The sequence below is a fragment of the Aquarana catesbeiana genome, linkage group LG05 (genome assembly GCF_042186555.1).
Source record: "Aquarana catesbeiana isolate 2022-GZ linkage group LG05, ASM4218655v1, whole genome shotgun sequence".
NCBI lineage: Eukaryota > Metazoa > Chordata > Amphibia > Anura > Ranidae > Aquarana > Aquarana catesbeiana.
The window spans coordinates 247442501-247461147 of record NC_133328.1 but is presented as its reverse complement, the minus strand read 5'-3'; the positions used below and the strand labels follow the sequence as shown (position 1 = coordinate 247461147).

General features: G+C 42.7%; 1 protein-coding gene across 7 annotated transcripts in view; it reads left to right on the top strand.

The window, feature by feature from the left end:
• TERT (telomerase reverse transcriptase) overlaps nucleotides 1-18647 on the top strand; it is a 501506-nt gene that overhangs the window by 393256 nt on the left and 89603 nt on the right. For 5 of the 7 annotated variants that reach the window (XR_012244449.1, XR_012244448.1, XM_073630686.1 and 2 more), the window contains one exon: nucleotides 9622-9746. The exons of the other annotated variants lie outside the window; for them this stretch is intronic. Coding sequence is in view for 3 of the 5 variants with exons in the window: in XM_073630686.1 (XP_073486787.1) it covers nucleotides 9622-9746 (125 nt within the window). In the remaining 2 variants the exon portion in view is untranslated. The remainder of the gene's footprint in view (nucleotides 1-9621; nucleotides 9747-18647) is intronic. 7 annotated transcript variants of the gene reach the window in all.

The following is an 18647-nucleotide window of genomic DNA, read 5'->3' as shown; positions in this document are numbered from 1 at the left end:
ACCTCATTCTAGGAGGGATATCTCTTTGCATCCCACCAGGTTTTCCAGATCTCTTCATATTTCTTTATACAACCTTGTCTAACAGATACATATTTTTCCTTCCAAATTGTCTTATTCATGCCTCGCTCCCATTCTGTACAAGATGGGGGTAAAACCGATTGCCACCTTTGTGCTATCCATTTCCTCGCCTGAAATAGACACCTAAGGATTGCAAACCTGAGTGCATGCAGGGTTTCCCTCTCGCCTACAAACCCCAATACACAGAGCCTTACATCCATGTTTGATGGTCCTCCAAATACCTGACTTATGATTCCAGATACCTCCTTCCAGTACCGGAATAGCTTCGGACACCACCAAAACATGTGGATTAAATCACCTTCCATTTCCCCACATCTTGGACAGATATCATCTAATCTATGGCCAAACAAAAAAGGCCTTTGAGGGATGTAGTAAGCTCTATAAAGCAGAAACAGATGTGACTTCCTTTGGGAGGGGGAAGTGAGACCAAGGGGCTCAAGTCGAGGATTCTACTCCATTGCTCTTCCGTTTATAGTTCCTACATCTTGTTTCCACCTCTTTCTACTTGGTGGGGCCCCTATCCAGGCTCCCCTTATATATATGCGGATATAAGCTCGAGATAAGGCCTTTTAGGGTTGTTTCAATGATTACCTTCTGGAGCAAAGGAATCTTATCTCTTCATGTGCCCTCTCTCTAAACTGCATGCCTGACTTGTAGGTACCTTAAAAAAAAAAAAAAAGGATTTATTCGATATTGTGTATTGTTCCCTCAGTTCCTGAAAAGATTTCAGAATGTCATCTTTGTATAGCTGGCTAATAAACTTTATTCCACACCTTTCCCATTTCTTAAATCGTGCAACGATATTGTTTATAATATACTGTTTAGGGTCTCTTGTGATATTCCCAAGTATTTCATTTTTTCCACTATTTGAACCTGGGCAACCTCCACAGGCAAGGGGTTTTCCAGGGGGTCTGTTGGTAACAATGCAGATTTTTCCCAGTTTATGGCAAGTCCGGAAAATTGACCAAAATTTGTGATTATTTCCATTACCCTTAACAGGGAAGTCTGCGTGTCTCCTAGAAATAGTAGGTCGTCCACATATAATACCACTTTTTCTTCCACTATTCCCCTTCTAAATTCTCTTACCTTCAGGGAGGACCTGAGAGCTACTGCCTGATGTTCGATTGCGAGGGCAAAGAGCAGGGGGACATAGGGCACCCCTGTCTCATCCCCCTATGCAATCTAAATTTGTCAGAGTATTCACTGTTCACTCTCACGTTTGCCTCTGGCCCTTTGTATAGCATTTTATTCAGTTAGTAAAGCTCGGGCCAAATTGGAACTCGGCCAGGACCCTCCACAGATATTGCCATTCAAGGCTGTCGAAGGCCTTGGTGGCATCCAAAGACAAAATGGCCCTCGATCCATCCCCATCCGCCGGGACCTGTAGATTCATAAACACACGCCTTATATTTATACTAGTGGATCTCCCAGGAATAAATCCTGACTGATCGGGGTGGACAAGTTTCCGAATGACCCTGTTTAACCTAGCCGCCAAGACCTTTGCCAAGATTTTAATATCCGTGCTCAGTAAGGAGGTGGGTCCTTGCCTTCCTTACGTATCACAACTATGGTAGATTCCATCATGGAAGTAGGAAGCTCCTCCTCCGTGGCCGACCAGTCTGTAGGTCTCTGCCGGAAGGCCGTAGGGTCCTGGAGACTTCTGGACTGCCATCTCCCTAGTGGCCCGCTGCAGTTCCTCTAATGTTATAGGGAAGTCAAGTTCCTCCTTGTCGGTTTCAGAGAGGGCTGGAATCACCAAGCCCCTAAAGAAAGCATCTACTTCCTCCCCCCATTTCCTCCTGCCGGGAGCTATACAAGTGCTCATAGTATTCTAGAGTAGGTGGTGTGAACTGAATGGTACTGGGTTCGGAATTCACCCAAACCCAGCTGCAGTATAGAGACATGAGTAAGGTCTCCTGTAGGCAGAGTTATACCACCCCAAACATTTTTGCTACAGAAAGAACTGCAGTTTTTTTTTTTTGCGGGATCTCCCAGCCCCCAGATGTTCCAAGAGCATATAATTAACTTTTTTTTACCTGCATAGAATTAACCATTTAACCGTTTAGTGTTCAACAAATGCGTTCAAGATACCCACTCCAAACTGTGTGATTTCCATATACTTTGTGTGGTCCTTCTTTATTGACCAATACCTACTGTATTCTTCTCATATTTCTTCTGTGATAATTTTGCTACAAAATATTTCCTATCCGAAGTGCATTTATTATTCATACATCCCCACATACCCCTTTCATACCTAACACACCATCCGTGTCTTGTCCCGATTCTCTCACCACCCTAGTGGGTCCTCTCTGGGGGCTTCCAAAGTGACCTTCCCATGTGCTCAAGATGACAAATATTATTTCCTTCGTAAATAACTTCCCCCCTCTCCATAAAAATGAAAAAGTTCATGCAGATGCTACATTACTCCTAACCTAAATGCAACCCCCCGCCCCAACTTCTTAAAGTGCCAGTAAGTGATCAGCTGTGCCCTTAAGTCACCCATGCAGGTATTATACTTCTATCTTTGAAACGCTATTTTCTGGTTCTTCTATAATTTTCCCTTATGGGATGCCAACCACCCCGCCACCTCCTCTGGAAAGTCAAAAAACAAAGTCTCCCCCATGAAGGTCACCTGCAGTCTTGCTGGATATAACAGGGCATAGGATATGTTCAGTTGGTGTAGTTTGCGTTTGATTTCCAAAAAACATGCCCTCCGTCTTTTCAGTTCCGGTGAAAAATCTATGTATATAGATACCCTAGCACCTTCATAAATGATATTACCCATTTCTCTGGCCTTATGCAATATGGTTACTCTGTCCATATAGAAGAGCATTTTTACCAGGAGGGATCTTGGGTAGCCCCCTGGTGTAGAAGGTCTAGAAGGCACCCTATGAGCTCTCTCCATTGTAAAAAAGGATGAGAAAGTGTCCTTTCCAAAAAGATCCTTGAACCATTTTTCGTGAAATATCACAGGATCCGGGCCCTCACCGTGCTCAGGGAGCCCCACGATCCTTACATTTTTTTTTCGCATTCTGTTTTCCATATTGTCCATTTTTATCTCATAATTAGCCATTTGTTCTTTTACTGTTCTTATCTCCCACTTAAGGGGGTTCAGGTCCTCCTCCAAAAAAGAAAAAATAAAGAAAAGCAGCGCCAACCTAAGTGCAGTATTAAAGCATACACATTTTATTAATAGTGGAAATGCACTCAGAGTATGATAGATACAGGCACATAGTATTTAATCGGTCCAGGTAGGTAATGTGGTAGGCAGCAGGGCTCCACAGGGGGCAATCCTATGTGCTGGAGTGTTCTTGTCTTTTCCCGTCTGGCGGCGCCGGTGGTGTCCAGTGTCCCAGGCTGGGGTAGGAGAGGCACAGCGTGGATCGTCTGTTCTTCCCGGGTCCCGGTGATGCTATGGGCGTGCACGCGTTCGGAGCATGCGTCCTCCTCCACCAAACTAACTCTTCCTTCAAGGGTGGTAGTCCTTTCTCGCACTTTTTGTAGGTCATGCCTGACAAAGGATAGCTCTTCCCTGATTGTTTTAAGCTGGTCAGATAGTTCACCTAAAGAAGTCCTACAGGAATTAATTGCCTGCAGGATTTCTTTCAATGATGGTTCTGCTACTGTTAAGGCTCCAGCTCTAGACGGGGATGTCCTGGATATCCTCCCCTGCAGATTTCAGTCCTGTGTGATTTACCTCTTGTGCTGCTGTAGATTGCCCTTGACCTTGGCTTTTCCTCACAGCTGGGGCCCCAGCATACGCCTTAGATTGTGCTTGCAGGTTCTGTTGCCCTCTATTTGTGGGGTCTGACCCAGAGTATAGGCAGATCTCTCTAGTTTAGCTGCTGCCTGGTTCCCCTTCACATTGTTGTGACTGGGTACTGGAGCTGGCACTGTCCTGTTGCACAGGGTCTTCCCCCCCGCTTCCTCGTCATTACTATATGTTTTGTAATGACACCCTGGGGGAGGACAGCACTTACACATGACAGAAGGGGAGAGAAAGGGCAGGCAGGCTAATGAGGCTGAGAAGTAGCACCCCAATAGTCCAAGGGGGCCCCCTTAATCCCCCCCAATGCAAAAAAGAACTGAAAATCCCAGATGCAGAGAACTAAATGTCCACCGGGTGTCACTGCAGACAAAGCCTAGTCTCCTCTGGTAGATATATTTGCAAATGCTGGACTCGCGTTTCAGCTTTAAGGTCTCTCCCCTCGCCGGTCGGTAACCAGGCTATGTGACCTCTCCCCATGTTCAGCGTCCGACCAGCCATGCAGCACGGGGGTGTCCTGAAGATGATGGTGGAGGGTACTGCAGGTGCGCCAGCAGCTCTCCTCTTTCTCTCTCTCTGGTCCCTCGATCCTTCCATGAAGACTTGGTTCCCCTAGCGGAACGGCAGGGCGTCAGAACTGCTAGACAAACGGTAAGCTGTCCCCACACTACTGCATCGGCTCCAGCTTGCAGGATCTTTCCTGATGAATCTTTAAGATAAAAAAAGTGAAACAAATGTATTGGAATGCTGGTGACTTTCTGCTGATTAGAGTGTTGTCACCCTGTGAAGTGGTCAAACAAAGACCTTCATGGCAATCACCATGTTTTATTTAAATGAAAGCTACAGATTCTAAAATCAACCAATCAAACCAAAAATCAGTATTTAAATTAAATTAACATGTTAAAGCTTATATGAGATTTTAGTGATTGGTCCTTGTGTTGCCCTATGTTCTCTGTTCATTTGACTTTCAGCTGCTGAATTGCGTAACAAGAGATTCTTCCCTCCATTGTATATTTATTTTACTGTGTTTCAGTATTTTAAAATGAACCCGACCGTATGAAAATTTGAGAGCTGCCATTGCTAACTTGTTTTTAAAAGTTAAAGCTCTGCTTTCCTTGTTCTTGCTTTGCTGCTTGTCCACGTACTACTTTGGGGCCGGAGACTGGAATGAGTGATCTAAAGCAATGATAGCTTGCTTTACATCCCTCACATACTGAGTTTAAAACAACTCAGCACTGCCAGCTCCCCTAATTCCGTTTTACTTTGAATAGATTTTGTTTTATAGTTTATATTAACTTTACTATATTCACATTATATCCAGTTCTGTTTTGCTACTACTGTCCAGTACCTAAAATGTATTGTAAACACACTGCTATTTAAAATAGTGAATTTAAATAAAATCACCAAAAACCAAAAGCAGTTGTTCACACTTACACTGCTATTATTATTTTTATTATTCAAGTTTTTGTTATGCTTAGACTAAGTGAATTCCTGCTAAACAAAGAAGTGCCGATCATAGTAGTAGGAGACTTCAATGAGGTCCTAGACAGAAAGCTAGATAGGTTTCCTGTACGGATGCTTTCAGATCCCTCAGAGAAGTGCCGACTGAGCCAATTTTTGGACAAAGTAGGGTTAACAGATATGTGGAGGGCGCGAAATCCGGGAGTCCAGCAATATTCTTGCTACTCAGCTTCGTATTTTACGCTCTCCAGGATAGATATGGGCTTGGGAAACGATAGAGCGCTACAGATTACAGAAAAAATCATATATTGGCCAAGAGGGATATCAGATCACTCCCCAATAGTGATTACAGTGAAACTAGGGGGGAAAAGAGCCCAGAGGGAGTGGAAAATAAATCCATACTGATTTGAATTAATTAAAAAAACCGACGGGGTCCTCCCTAAATTGAGAGAATTTGTAGAATTTAATGAAGACACAGTGGCGGCTGGGATACTATGGGACACCTTGAAGGCATTTCTTAGAGGTGTCCTAATACAACAGGTGGCCAAATTTAATAAAGATGCTAGGATGTGGGAGGAAAATATCCGAAGAGAGGTGCTAGACGCTGAAAATAATTATCTAATAGATCCAACATCCGGGAGGGAAAAAATATGGTTAAACAACAAGATTATAAGATCGCAATTATGCGGAAGTCTTCCTTTGCAGAGGGTGAAAGCGTAGGAAAGTTGCTGGCGCAGTTGGTAAAATCCAACTCCCCACCATCCACTATCCTTACCATCAGATCCACAGGAGGAGAGATTATATCTAATACTACAAAGATAGTGCAGACATTTAGGGCTTATTAATAAAACCTATATACAGCTCAGAAAGTGGGAGAAGAGGGTAAAATGGAGGATTTCCTGGGAAACCTGGAAATATCGTCCATTACGCAAGTGGAAAGAGATGAAATGGAAACTCCAATAACCCTTGCAGAACTCCAACAGGCAGTAGCTAGTATGGCAAACCAAAAATCCCCCGGTCCAGATGGGCTCCCGTCTGAGGTGTACAAATATTATGGTGGAATATTACTCCCGGAGTTACTAAAAGCACTGGGGGGGGGGGGGGCGTCCAGGGAGGGACGATTACCCGCTTCAATGTTAGAAGCAAACATTATAGTTTTACAGAAAGAAGGAAAGGATCCTTTAGACGTAGCTGCATATAGGCCAATCTCTCTCTTATGCGCCGACGCCAAAATCTTGGCCAAGGTTCTGGCAGCTAGGCTGAACAGAATTATTCCAAAACTGATCCATCCAGACCAGGCGGGATTTATAGCTAAAAGATCCACAAGTACGAATATCAGAATGGCATTTTTAAATCTACAGACCCCGACGGAGAACGAGGGGACCAAGAGCCGTATTGTCACTGGATGTGACCAAAGCTTTTGACAGCGTGGAGTGGGGATACATATGGAGGGTGTTGGGGAAATTTGGAATTGGTCCCTCCTTCACTGGCTGGATAAAAATGCTTTATGACAGGCCCAGTGCCAGACTTAAAATTAATAACGAATTCTCGGATAAGATAGAACTGGAGAGGGGGATGAGACAGGGGTGCCCTGCTCTTTGCTCTAGCAATGGAACCCCTGGCTATTTCTATAAGAACAAGCTCCAAGATAACTGGCTTTCAGAGGAAGACGGGAGAAGAAAGAATCGTGTTATACGCAAACAATATTTTGCTCTTCCTAGGAGATACGGGTCAATCATTGACAAAAGCATTGAGCATAGTGGAAGAATTTGGTAGCTTTACAGGGTTAGAGATAAATTGGGAGAAATCTGAGCTTTTAACAATAGACCCCATTAGTGATTTAATAATACCAGCTGGCGATAGTGGATACATTGAAATACTTGGGGATAGCCCTGTCAAAAGATCCTAACCTATTTAGAAGTAAAAATCTTATACCACTATTGGCCAAATTTAAACAAAAAACTGGTATCCGGAAATGGTTCCCATTGTCGGTGGCAGGAAGATGCAGTTTAGTAAAAATGATCTGGATGCCACAATTGCTGTACCTATTGCACAATTCCCCAGTTTGGATATGCAAGAAACGGTTCAATAAAATCGAGAGCCTTTTCACAGAGCTAATATGGAAAGGGGGACAAGCCAGGATCCGACTCCGTACACTTCAGCTCCTGGTAGGGGAAGGTGGTTTTGCTTTACCCCACCCCGAGCACTACTATTTGTCATCACAGCTGCAGCAGTTAATGGGATCCGATGTTCCGAACAGAGGTACCCCTAATGGAAGAATAACATTAACTGGCACTTTACATAATACAATAATTGAAGCGCTAGAGGCGGACTCTTTTCGCTATAGGTATCCAACAATAAAAATGATAATTAAAATATAGAAAACAGTTAAAAAACAGATGAGATACAATGGGTTAACTGAATACACCACCCTTTGGAACAACAGCAACCTGCAGGAAATTCTCCTGATAGGAAAAGCTAGAAAGTGGTAAAAACAAGGCATTAAAAGGCTGAGACAACTCTGTGGGTAATACTCTTAAAAAATTCTCAGACTTGAATTCAGTATACCGAAACGTGAATTCAATATACCGAACTGCACATTTTACACCTACTTACAGCTAGGGCACACCCTTGAAACCCAGTTTAGTAAACAACCCTTAGAATGGAAAAAAACACCCCTCTTTCAAAGTATACTTCAGGTAGGCCCCACTAAGGGTCTAATATCTGAAATATATGGGCAAATAAGTAAAGAAGCCAACATTGGGGGGAAACTCCGTACTGAAAGAGTAAGATGGGAAGAGGACATAGGGGTAATAACACAGGAGCAGTGGAGGAGAATCCTAGAGATGGGACCGATGGTATCGGTCTCTCCCCCACAGAAGATATCTTACCTGATGTTGATTAATAGAGCTTATTATACTCCCAAACGACTGTTTAAGTTTGGTAGAAGATCTGATGATAAATGCCCCAGATGCCAGGGGACTGGCAATCTCATGCATATGTTGTGAAGATGCCCCAAGATGTTCCGATATTGGGAAGGAGTGATTAATACCATGAGAGATATATTTGGAACTACATTGGAGACGGAGGCCATAGTATGTATACTAGGGTATAGGAAGGAACGGGGAGAGAGGAAGAGCACCACAATGGCAATATTAAGATGCTTGTTCCAAGCTAGGAAAATGATTGCAATTAGATGACAATCAAAGGCACCCCCTACAGTAAGAGACTGGATTAGGACAATAAATAAGACTCTCTGCAAAGAAAGAGCAGTGTATACAAAGAGAAGTAACCTCAAGGAATTTGACAGGATGTGGAGGCTCTGGCTGGAAAAAATGGGTCCCCTCGTATAGAGTGTAAAATGTATAATAGAGCCGGAGAAACAATTAGAATAGATAAACTGATAGGAAAAGGAGATAATAGACAAAATGGAAGTAAAGGGTTAGCTAATTTTAATAAGGTAAACCACGCGAAAGGTAAGTAAAGATTGATAAAAATCGATATAGGTACTTAAGCACGAGCTCACTGGAAGGGGAACAGGAGGGGTGGAAAAGAGGGGAGGAATTAAGGAGCAATGCTAATTTTATAACATTGGAAATGGGTGAAGAAGGGGGGTCAGGGGTGTTCCCTTGCCCCTGCGGTCTTTATTTTCTTCTCTATTTTCTTCTAGTATAATGTGCTCCCATTTCTGCTTATTTATTTACCTTATTATGAAGATAAGACAATGTTTACTTGTTTTTATTAACTGAATTGGTAAAATTTTGAAAACTGAATAAAGAATAAATTGGAAGTTAATATATATAGTTATTATACAAATGAAAAAACTACATTGAACAGCACAATTATGTAGGAGAGTGCATTATGAGCTTTGTTTTTGATTTGTTTGGTTTTTTCAATCCGGTGTGTACTATTTTTCTCTGCACTTTGGCAGCATCTCTAGATTTTCTTGCATTATTTTCTTGAGGACCAGTTCAGACCATAGAAATTCAGCCCGCATGCATTCCATATGCTTTTCTGCATGTGCATTTTTTTATACGTTCCAGTAAGTTTTTGGTGCAGTCCAATGCATTTTCCCCCTCCTTTTTTTTTTTTAACTTTGCCATTGAAAACCATATAACCTACTTTCCATGCGTTTTTGATACAGAAAAACAACGCACTGTACTGCATGTGGTATGAACTGGCCCCTAAGGTAAAATGAACATTATAATCTAATTTGTATATTTTATTTATTGTTATTAATCTAGGATGTCACCAAGGTACTAGTGGTAGAATTTTTATTTTATATTGATAATTTAACCTGTTTTTACCCACTCTAGGTTCCATGCATGTGTTTTACAGCTTCCATTTAATCAAAGAGTGAAAAATAATCCATCTTTTTTTCTTACTGTGATTTCTGAAATGGCTCCGTGTTTATACGTCATTTTTAAAGCCAAGAACAAAGGTACATACAGCAACTGAAATAATTTCATATTTAATTACATTAATTTATATATTAACAAATGAGCGAACACATGCAGTATCTCACAAAAGTGAGTACACCCTCACATTTTTTTTAAATATCTTACTATATCTTTTCACGTGACAACATTGAAGAAATGACCCTTTGCCACAATGTAAAGTAGTGAGTGTACAGCTTGTATAACAGTGTAAATTTGCTGTCCCCTCAAAATAACTCAATACACAGCCATTAATGTCTAAACCACTGGCAACAAAAAGTGAGTACACCCGTAAGTGAAAATGTCCAAATTGGGTCCAAAGTGTCAATATTATGTTTGGCCACCATTATTTTCCAGCCCTCTTGGGCATGGAGTTCAGCAGAGCTTCACAGGTTTCCACCGGAGTCCTCTTCCACTCCTCCATGATGCCATCATGGAGCTGGTGGATGTTGGAGAACTTGCTCTCCTGCACCTTCCGTTTGAGGATGCCCCACATATACTCAATAGGGTTTAGGTCTGGAGACCTGCTTTGCCAGTCGATCACCTTTACGCTCAGCTTCTTTAGCAAGGCAGTGGGACATCTTAAAAAAAACAAGAAAAAAACTGCGCTATATCATAGATTGAAAAAGTGCATAAAAATCAATTAATGCTAATTAAATTAAATTAAAAATATATAGAAAACATCAAAATACATCAAATCACGAGTGTGCAAAATGATAGCAAAGTCCATGAACTCAGAATTCCAGAGAATATTCTATGGAGATGGGAAGAAACCCCCGATAACTCTCCATGAAAGCCAGTGTGGAAAGGTAGGAAATGAAAACACCCCTCACAGTGATCCTCCACCACCTAAAATATGCGCTTACCAGATTGCAAGCACAACAGGCATGTATGAGAACCCAAATATGGGTATGCGGTTAACAATGAAGCATCCCTCCAAGCAGCATAGCAGATGGCGAACAAACCAGGCATGTAGTAAACTATATCTTGATGTTCAGCTAGCAGTAAGACATCCCTCTGTGCAGCGTGGCTTCAGGCATGTGAATGAATATTATAGCAACCCGAATCAAGGACATATGGACAAAGGAAAGGTGGCCATAGCGTGAATCCGATAAAACAATTTATTAAAAATAAAGTAGAAAACTTGCAAGATAGTAGTATGAAAAGAGCAGTTCGCCGGCGGGCAAGCGAGCGCCCGTTCTAGGCAAGGTGCGATGACGTCAGAGCATCACCCTCCCCTGGGACATCTTAGATGGAGCTCCGCTGCTGAATCAGGCTAATCCCCTGCAATCTGGCCTGTACACCAGCCATCTTATGACCGCTGACACCCTCATGCGCCGCAGGTCCTCTGGGACAGCCAAAGGAAGGGGTAAGAGGCTCCATTTTCCCCCCTATACCGGAGGAGACTGTCCCGACCTCTGCTGACTGCATGGGGACACGTGCACGCTCCTCTGCCAACATGGCGTCCCAGACCGAGCACAGCAAGCAGACCTCCTCTACCCAGCTGGGTCTAGCTGAGGTCCTGGTGGCTATTGCCAAAAGCCAGGCCTCTATAACCATGCTGACAATGAAAGTGGATGCTGTGCAGGTGGATGTGGGACTGTTCAGGCTATGGACAAAGTGAGGTCCCGGCTGTCCTCTGCGGAGCAGCGCCTGGGCCATGCTGAGGATACTGTGGCTGAGCATACCACTAGTCTCCAGTCCCTGCAAATGAAAATATGTGCTCTGGAATATAAGGCTGAGGATGCTGAGAATTGTAATAGGAGGAACAATCTCTGCATAGCGGGCCTTGCAGAGGGGGTGGAGGGTGCCCGTCCGACAGAGTTTGTGGAGCAGCTGCTGCGCAACCTTCTACACAGATTGCTACACAGTGGCATATACTGTGACTGCGCAGTACCCCTGGGGGGGGTGAGGCCATTTGGTGAGTGCATTTACAATAGGAGCATGGATAAGAATCCCCAACACCAGCCATCACCCAAATAAGTTTTTGAGAAATTATTATTTTTTCAGCAAGCACTGGACACTTTTTGAGCACAAGTCACTTTGTTTGTTACTTTGTTTTTTGTTTTGTTTTTTATATTGGTCTATTTTGTCACATTTTATCTGTATATTCACCATATCAATGGTACTTATGACATTAAGTCAAATATAGCCACCACATCACAGCCAATTAACCCCTCTGGGTCAAGTATTTTTTCGCAGATTGTTAGACAAAACCAGTTGTAAACAATAATTTTGTGAATACACCTACAAGAGGGTATAACACATCAAGCAACAATTTTTTAATTTATACATTCTAATATTGCACCAACACTTATTTAATTCACTTCAACACCATTTTTACTTGAGGGCACAACACATTTACAGAAATGTCTTGCTAATAGCAACATTGAAACAACATTTACAGCACTCCAGACTGGCTATAAAACCATCACAATTTGAAATTAAGGTTTAGTTTACACTTTCCTTTTGATATTTCACCAGTAAATTGTGGAGTTTAATTTTAAAGGTAACCGCACTGGTTCAGAGATGCACTGTGCAGAGGGTGTAACACAGTAGCATATTTCTATCATAGGTGCTATATTCTCTTACCTCTTGGTTTCCATCACCCTGGCTTATTCCATTGAGTGAAATTATCAATTATCCTCTTAAAGGCCTCTTTCTCAATTTGTTGCATCCAGCAGAGGGTGCAACACATTGAATATAATTATAAGGCACTGCACCTTGCAGAGGGTGCATGTGCTGAATACCAGCACATAAAGCCACATATATTCTTTTTTTCCTAATTTTCCTTGTTTTCTCTGAGGTCTTATAGTATTGCACTCTGCAGAGGGTGCAACACAGAAGCATAGCTATATCAGGTTTAAGCATATAAGTCTTTTTTAAACCAGAACAGCGCCACACCTACACTCTCCTTCAATCAATCTAAGTATACTCCACCTAGGTGATAGTATATCTGTGGGGGCAGCAGTTCATTCTAAAGCTTTCTGTACTTTCTCCCTGTGTGCGGATTTACCCATAACCTACCCTTCTACCTGCAGCTCAATTTTCACCCTTCTATGCTGTGGAAAGAGCTCACCGCATCCCACCCAAGCCTGGACCCCTAGGGACACCACCCTGTACTTTTTATCCTTAAATTCCTCAACTTCAAGGACAGAGATGAGGTGCTTCGTGCTGCACGGCTGCAGAAGGACCTTGCTTATCAGAACACCAAACTACTCATATTTCCAGACTACTCGGTAGAAACACAAAAGCTGAGGTGTTCGTTTGATCAGGTCAAGGTGGCTATGCGCACTCGGGTTATTTGATATAATGTCCTCTTCCTCCAGCCCGGCTGAGGATCCAGGATGGTGAAACTACCAGATTTTTCACTTCATCCAGAGATGCATCTTCCTGGCTGGATTCACTACCTCCAGATCACTGAGAGCCTTGATTTATAATTTGCCTACACTATCCTGTCGGTGAGTCAGTGCTCTGCTCACTTTTGTCCAGAGGTCTCCCCTGGTTTGTTTTCCTTGTGGAATAAGGCTGTTTTCGACTGGAACTACTACTTCTGAGTTCCAGCAAGTTTGTCAGTATGCACCTGTTGTGCTTACGCTGTCCTTCCTATGCAACACACTAAAGATATGTGCCCCTGGCTAGTCCAGGTGTTTTCTACTGCTTTATCACTTTTTCTGCCTTATCAAGTCTCATACTAAAGTGCCTCGGTGAATTGACTGTTGTTGCCATTCACATTCTCTTGTGGGAAGTATTGCAGGAATCTGATTCCTGAGTGATGGAGGGGAAGGGTTTTTTTAATCCTGTGACTGCAGTTTGACATCCCCTGTCTTACTTTTATTGTGGCTGCTGACGGACTCTAGTGGCTCTGCTGGTTTGATTGAGAGGTAAGAAAAACCTATATAAACATTATCTATGCCAATATAAAGATGTGAATAGTCCCCATTGATAGGCATTAAAGGAATTGGTTGTTGCCAAAAGTAGTGGACAATGTAAGGTGATACCCTACATATCCAATTCACAGACTCCAGACTCAAATCCTGGAAGATAGGGCTTGAAATTAGAAGGTTTTTCTTACCTATCAATCTTAGTCATGGACATCATCTTTTCATATTACCGTCTATTGCCCTTTTTGACGTTTTGTATAATTATCCTGTCTTAAGAACATCTTAACTGCTGTGTAAACTCTATGGATGTTGTTATCTGTAACCTATTCCGTGAAACAGACTCTGTAATATTCTTTATATTGTCCCATAGTTCATTTAGGTTGCATGTTCCCCCATGCCATGTCTATCTATATAGGCTACAACATCATGTCTAGTAATTTTGTGTGTCCCCCAATTGTTTGCCAACCCACTCGGCGATCTTGGTGGCATCTCCTTCTCCCATTTAAACAGCATCAGGTCTGGGCAGGATTGCTTCTCTCCCGGCGTGCAGGGGTCCCCTTTCGTTCCCTCCACCCTTTAAAGCGGGGTGGCTCGGGACGCCCATTAATTCGCATAGTAGGCCCTTACGGGTCTTCACCGTGTTATGTTCCAGTTTGGGACGCAGGTGGCGCCACTTGTGCGTCGGCGGCGTGATGACACGTGACGCATTCCCCCCCCTTTTCCTGGGGGCGGGCCTGCGCCATGATGGCGGGGGGACTTAGGGAAGGATTATCGTGCGGTATCTCTGCACGAGTCCTCCCACCTACTGCACCAGCTGACGGCAATCGCGATCAACATCGTGATTGGCCACCAGCTCTCACACCTGCTTTTATACCATCTCCTTTGGCCTCTCTGCAGACACTGAAGGAGCATTCGGTCAATAGGCAGCATACTCCATCTTCTAGGTTGCTTTATTTAATCTATCTGCTATCAGCACATGTTACCCCGTGTCTATGACCTTTTCTGGCTGTGGGGGTAATCTATGGCTCCAGCTTTTATTTTTCTGGGGCATATCCTTACAGTATTTGACTTTGATACCATTTTTTTAATACATATTATAGTGATATTGGTCCAGTACCAGTGGTTGCTATCCTTTGCTCTACTATTTTGAGTCCTCGCAGCGAAGCAAGGTCCTCGCCTCCTTTTGGCTCGGGTGTTGACAGATTTGGGAGATACATGCCCCTATGACCTAAGTGTGTTTTGATCAATTTATTCCCTTCACACGTATGCTCAATGCAAATTGTTTACCATGTAAGTAAATTAGTTTGTGTTTGTCATCACATGTCATGTTAATGTACTGCATAGTTTGTTGTTTAGCTGAAACATTGATTATCATTAGCTTTTATTAATACATAATTTACTTGTATACTCTTTCTTGTAGAAAATCTATACCCATCTGAACTAATAACAAAAACCTCTGAAGAAGGACCTTTAGTCCATAACATGTAAGGTGTTATACACTGTGTTGACCGTCACTAGTCCCTCCTGCACCAGGATAATGACCATTCCATACAATTGTATCATTTAGGGTATCAGATATGGTTTTTACGTTTCATATGTATTATTCTTATATGTATACCATTGTTAAGTTGTAATACAATTCATACTTTTTTACTTCTTGGTTTGGTCTGTCTATTAACGACCCTAAGGGGTCTCTCACCGTACCTTGGGTACCAGGTATTTTTGCTAATTTCTCACCCTGGAGGAGGTGAGGTTCAATTGGCCATGGGACGGTTGAAGGGTTGTAAGGCCCCCGGGACTGATGGCTTGCCATCTGAGTTCTACGGCAATTTTTTGGAACTACTTTCTGCTAACTTGACCTCCCTTCTTTTGGACTATGGTTCCCTAAAGGCACTGCCTGACTCTGTGAATGAAGCTGTGATTGTGTTGATTCTTAAGCCCAGCAAGGACCCACAGGATTGTGTGTCATATAGACCGATATCGCTACTAAACGTGGATGCCAAGAATTTTGCGAAGATCCTGGCAAACCATTTATCCCAGGTGATTGAGGACCTGGTTGATGTCGACCATATCGGTTTTATGCCGGGGAAGGGAACCGACATAATCATCAGGCGACTATACTTCAACCTGTCTGTTACCCATGACAATCGAGGTTCTAGAGTTATTGCTTCCTTAGATACCGAAAAGGCTTTTGATTCCGTAGAATGGCCGTATCTCTGGGAGGTCCTTCAGCGATTCACGTTTGACCCCAAATTCATACATGGGATTAAATTGCTGTACAGTGCCCCTAGAGCGAGGGTCCCTACAAATGACTGTCTTTCCTGCCCCTTTTCATCTGTTCTGCGGTACGTGGCATAGTTGCCCGCTCTCCCTCAGTCTGTTTGCCCTGGTGCTGGAGCCCCTGGCTATTTTGATCAGGTCTGCTCTGGATGTCTTGTGCCTTCGGCTGGAAAAGTTGGAAGAGCGGCTGTCCTTGTTTGCGGATGATGCACTGCTGTATCACAATGATGCTGGCCCCTCATTGTTGGCTGCCCTGCGTATTTTTGATAATTTTAGTACTTTTCTCGGGTATTAAAATAAACTGGTTTCAGTTCAATTCCCTACAGATGCAGACGCTGCTAAGACGGCTGCCTCCTCCCCTCTATGATGGGTGAATGAATTCTGCTATTTGGGGGTTATAGTGACTAAGCATCTCGCTAACTATTTGGGGAAGAATCTTCTCCCTCTGATGACAACCTTGAGAGCCAAATGTGCCTCCTGGACTAACCTCCCCCTTAATCTGCTGGAACGGATTAACCTCCTTAAAATGGTGTTGTTACCTAAATGTAATTACTTCCCCCGAAACTGTCCATTATAGATCCCTGTTTCTTTATTTAACCGCTTTCCGCCCGCTGGCCGTCATATGATGGCCAGGCAGCGGGGCTCTCGTTCTGGGTGGGTGTCATATGACGTCCGTCCATTTAAACAGGGAATGCACGCGATTATGTGTGCACATCCCTGTACCTTCAGTGGCGGCTTGTCACGGAGACACCGCTTGCCACCGAGGGGGGTGAACAGCCATTGGGCATGGCTGTTTACCACGTGATTGTCCGTGATGAAGTCACGGCCGATCACAGATGGTACCGCCCCACTTTGCGCGGCGCATGCTTGCAATCGTGAGCACGTCGGTGGCAGCGTGTTTCCGGGAACACCGATGCTGGTAAACAGCCATTGGCCGGCGGCTGTTTACCACGTGATCAGATGTGATCCTTTCACAGCCTACCACTAAATGTAAATACAGAGCGGTAACGAGACGTTACCGTGTTCTCCTCCTCACACACCGATTGTGTGTAAGAAGGAGATTGCGGTAACATCTTGTTACCGCTTACAGTGTACACCAATCACACTCATTGCCCCCCCCAAATTAAAGAGGACCTGTCACCACCCATCATAGTACCTGTCACAGTCCATCTGTGTACCCGAGTACCTGTCTGTAGCTCATCAAGTTACCCGAGTACCTGTCTCCAGCCCATCAGAGTACTCGAGTACCTATCTGCAGCCCATGCCTCATAGACTATACATTGGGGGGTTTACTTTCCAAAATGGGGTCATTTTGTGGGCAATTCCACTGTCCTGGTGCTCAGGGACCTTTTTAAAAGTGTGATAGGTAGTAATGAAATGAGATGTGTAATTTATGCTCCTAGAACGCCTGAAGGTACTACTTCAATGTTGGGCCTCTGTATGTGGCCAGGCTGTGTAAAAGTCTCACACATGTGGTATCGCCATACTCTGGAAGAGTAGGAGAATGTATTTTGAAGTGTAATTTTTGCTATATACATGCTATGTGTTAGAAATATCTTATAAATTAACAACTTTGTGTAAAAAAAAGTTTATAATGAGAAGAAAAGGAATTTTGGGACTTTGAGGCAGGAACCAAAGGGTTAACTGCCTCCATCCCTATCATTGATTAAAATTGAGAGCAAGTGGTGGGACTTTATATGAAGCACACAGCAGCACAAAAGGAAGTCAAGTGACTGGGAAATACTGTTTATTCATGTTGTATAATCTAACAATCTAACATACAACTAAATGGGTATGTAAGCTCCAAAAGCATTTGATCATTTACAACATAAGTTACATATGTTAAATATGTTGTAATAATTTCTTTTTCTTTTTTCTTTTTTCTTTTTTAACTTTGTTTATTTTTTCTCCCCCCTTTTCATATTTTTTTGATATATTTAGTTTTGTTTTGGTTTTAACTTACCTATGTTTATAATACATATATATTGTCTGTTCTACAACTGTTTCAAAAATTGCGGACTACTATATAAACTTATGTTGTAAATGATCAAATGCTTTTGGAGGTTATATACCCATTTAGTGGTATGTTAAATTAACCAACATGAATAAACAGTATTTCCCAGTCACTTGACTTCCTTTTGTGCTGCTGTGTGTTTCATATAAAGTCCCACCACTTGCTCTCAATTTTAATTTTGTGTAAAAAAAAAAAAAAAAAATTTCCAAAAACTTCTGGAAAAAAATGAACGGTTCAAAAGACTCATTATGCCTCATAGATTATATGTTGGGGTGTTTGCTTTCAAAAATGAGGTCATTTTGTGGGCAATTCCATTGTCCTGATGCTCCAAGGCCTTCAAAAGTGTAATAGGTGGTTGAGAAATGAGATGTCATTTATGCTCGTAGAACGCCTGAAGGTGCTACTTCAATGTTGGGCCTTTGTATGTGGACACGCTGTGTAAAAGTCTCACACGTGGTATCGCCATACTTGGGAAGAGTAGCAGAATGTATTTTGGGGTGTAATTTGTTGTATGCTTATGATGTGTGTGAGAAATAACCTGTTAATATAACAATTTAAAAAAAAAAAAAAAAATCTTCATTTTGCAAAGAATTGTGGGAAAAAAATACTTAAAAAAGCTCACCATGTTACTCACCATGTTACTTACTAAATACCTTGGAATGTCTACTTTCTAAAAAGGGGTAATTTGGGGGGTATTTGTACTTTCCTGACTTGTTAGTGTCTCAAGA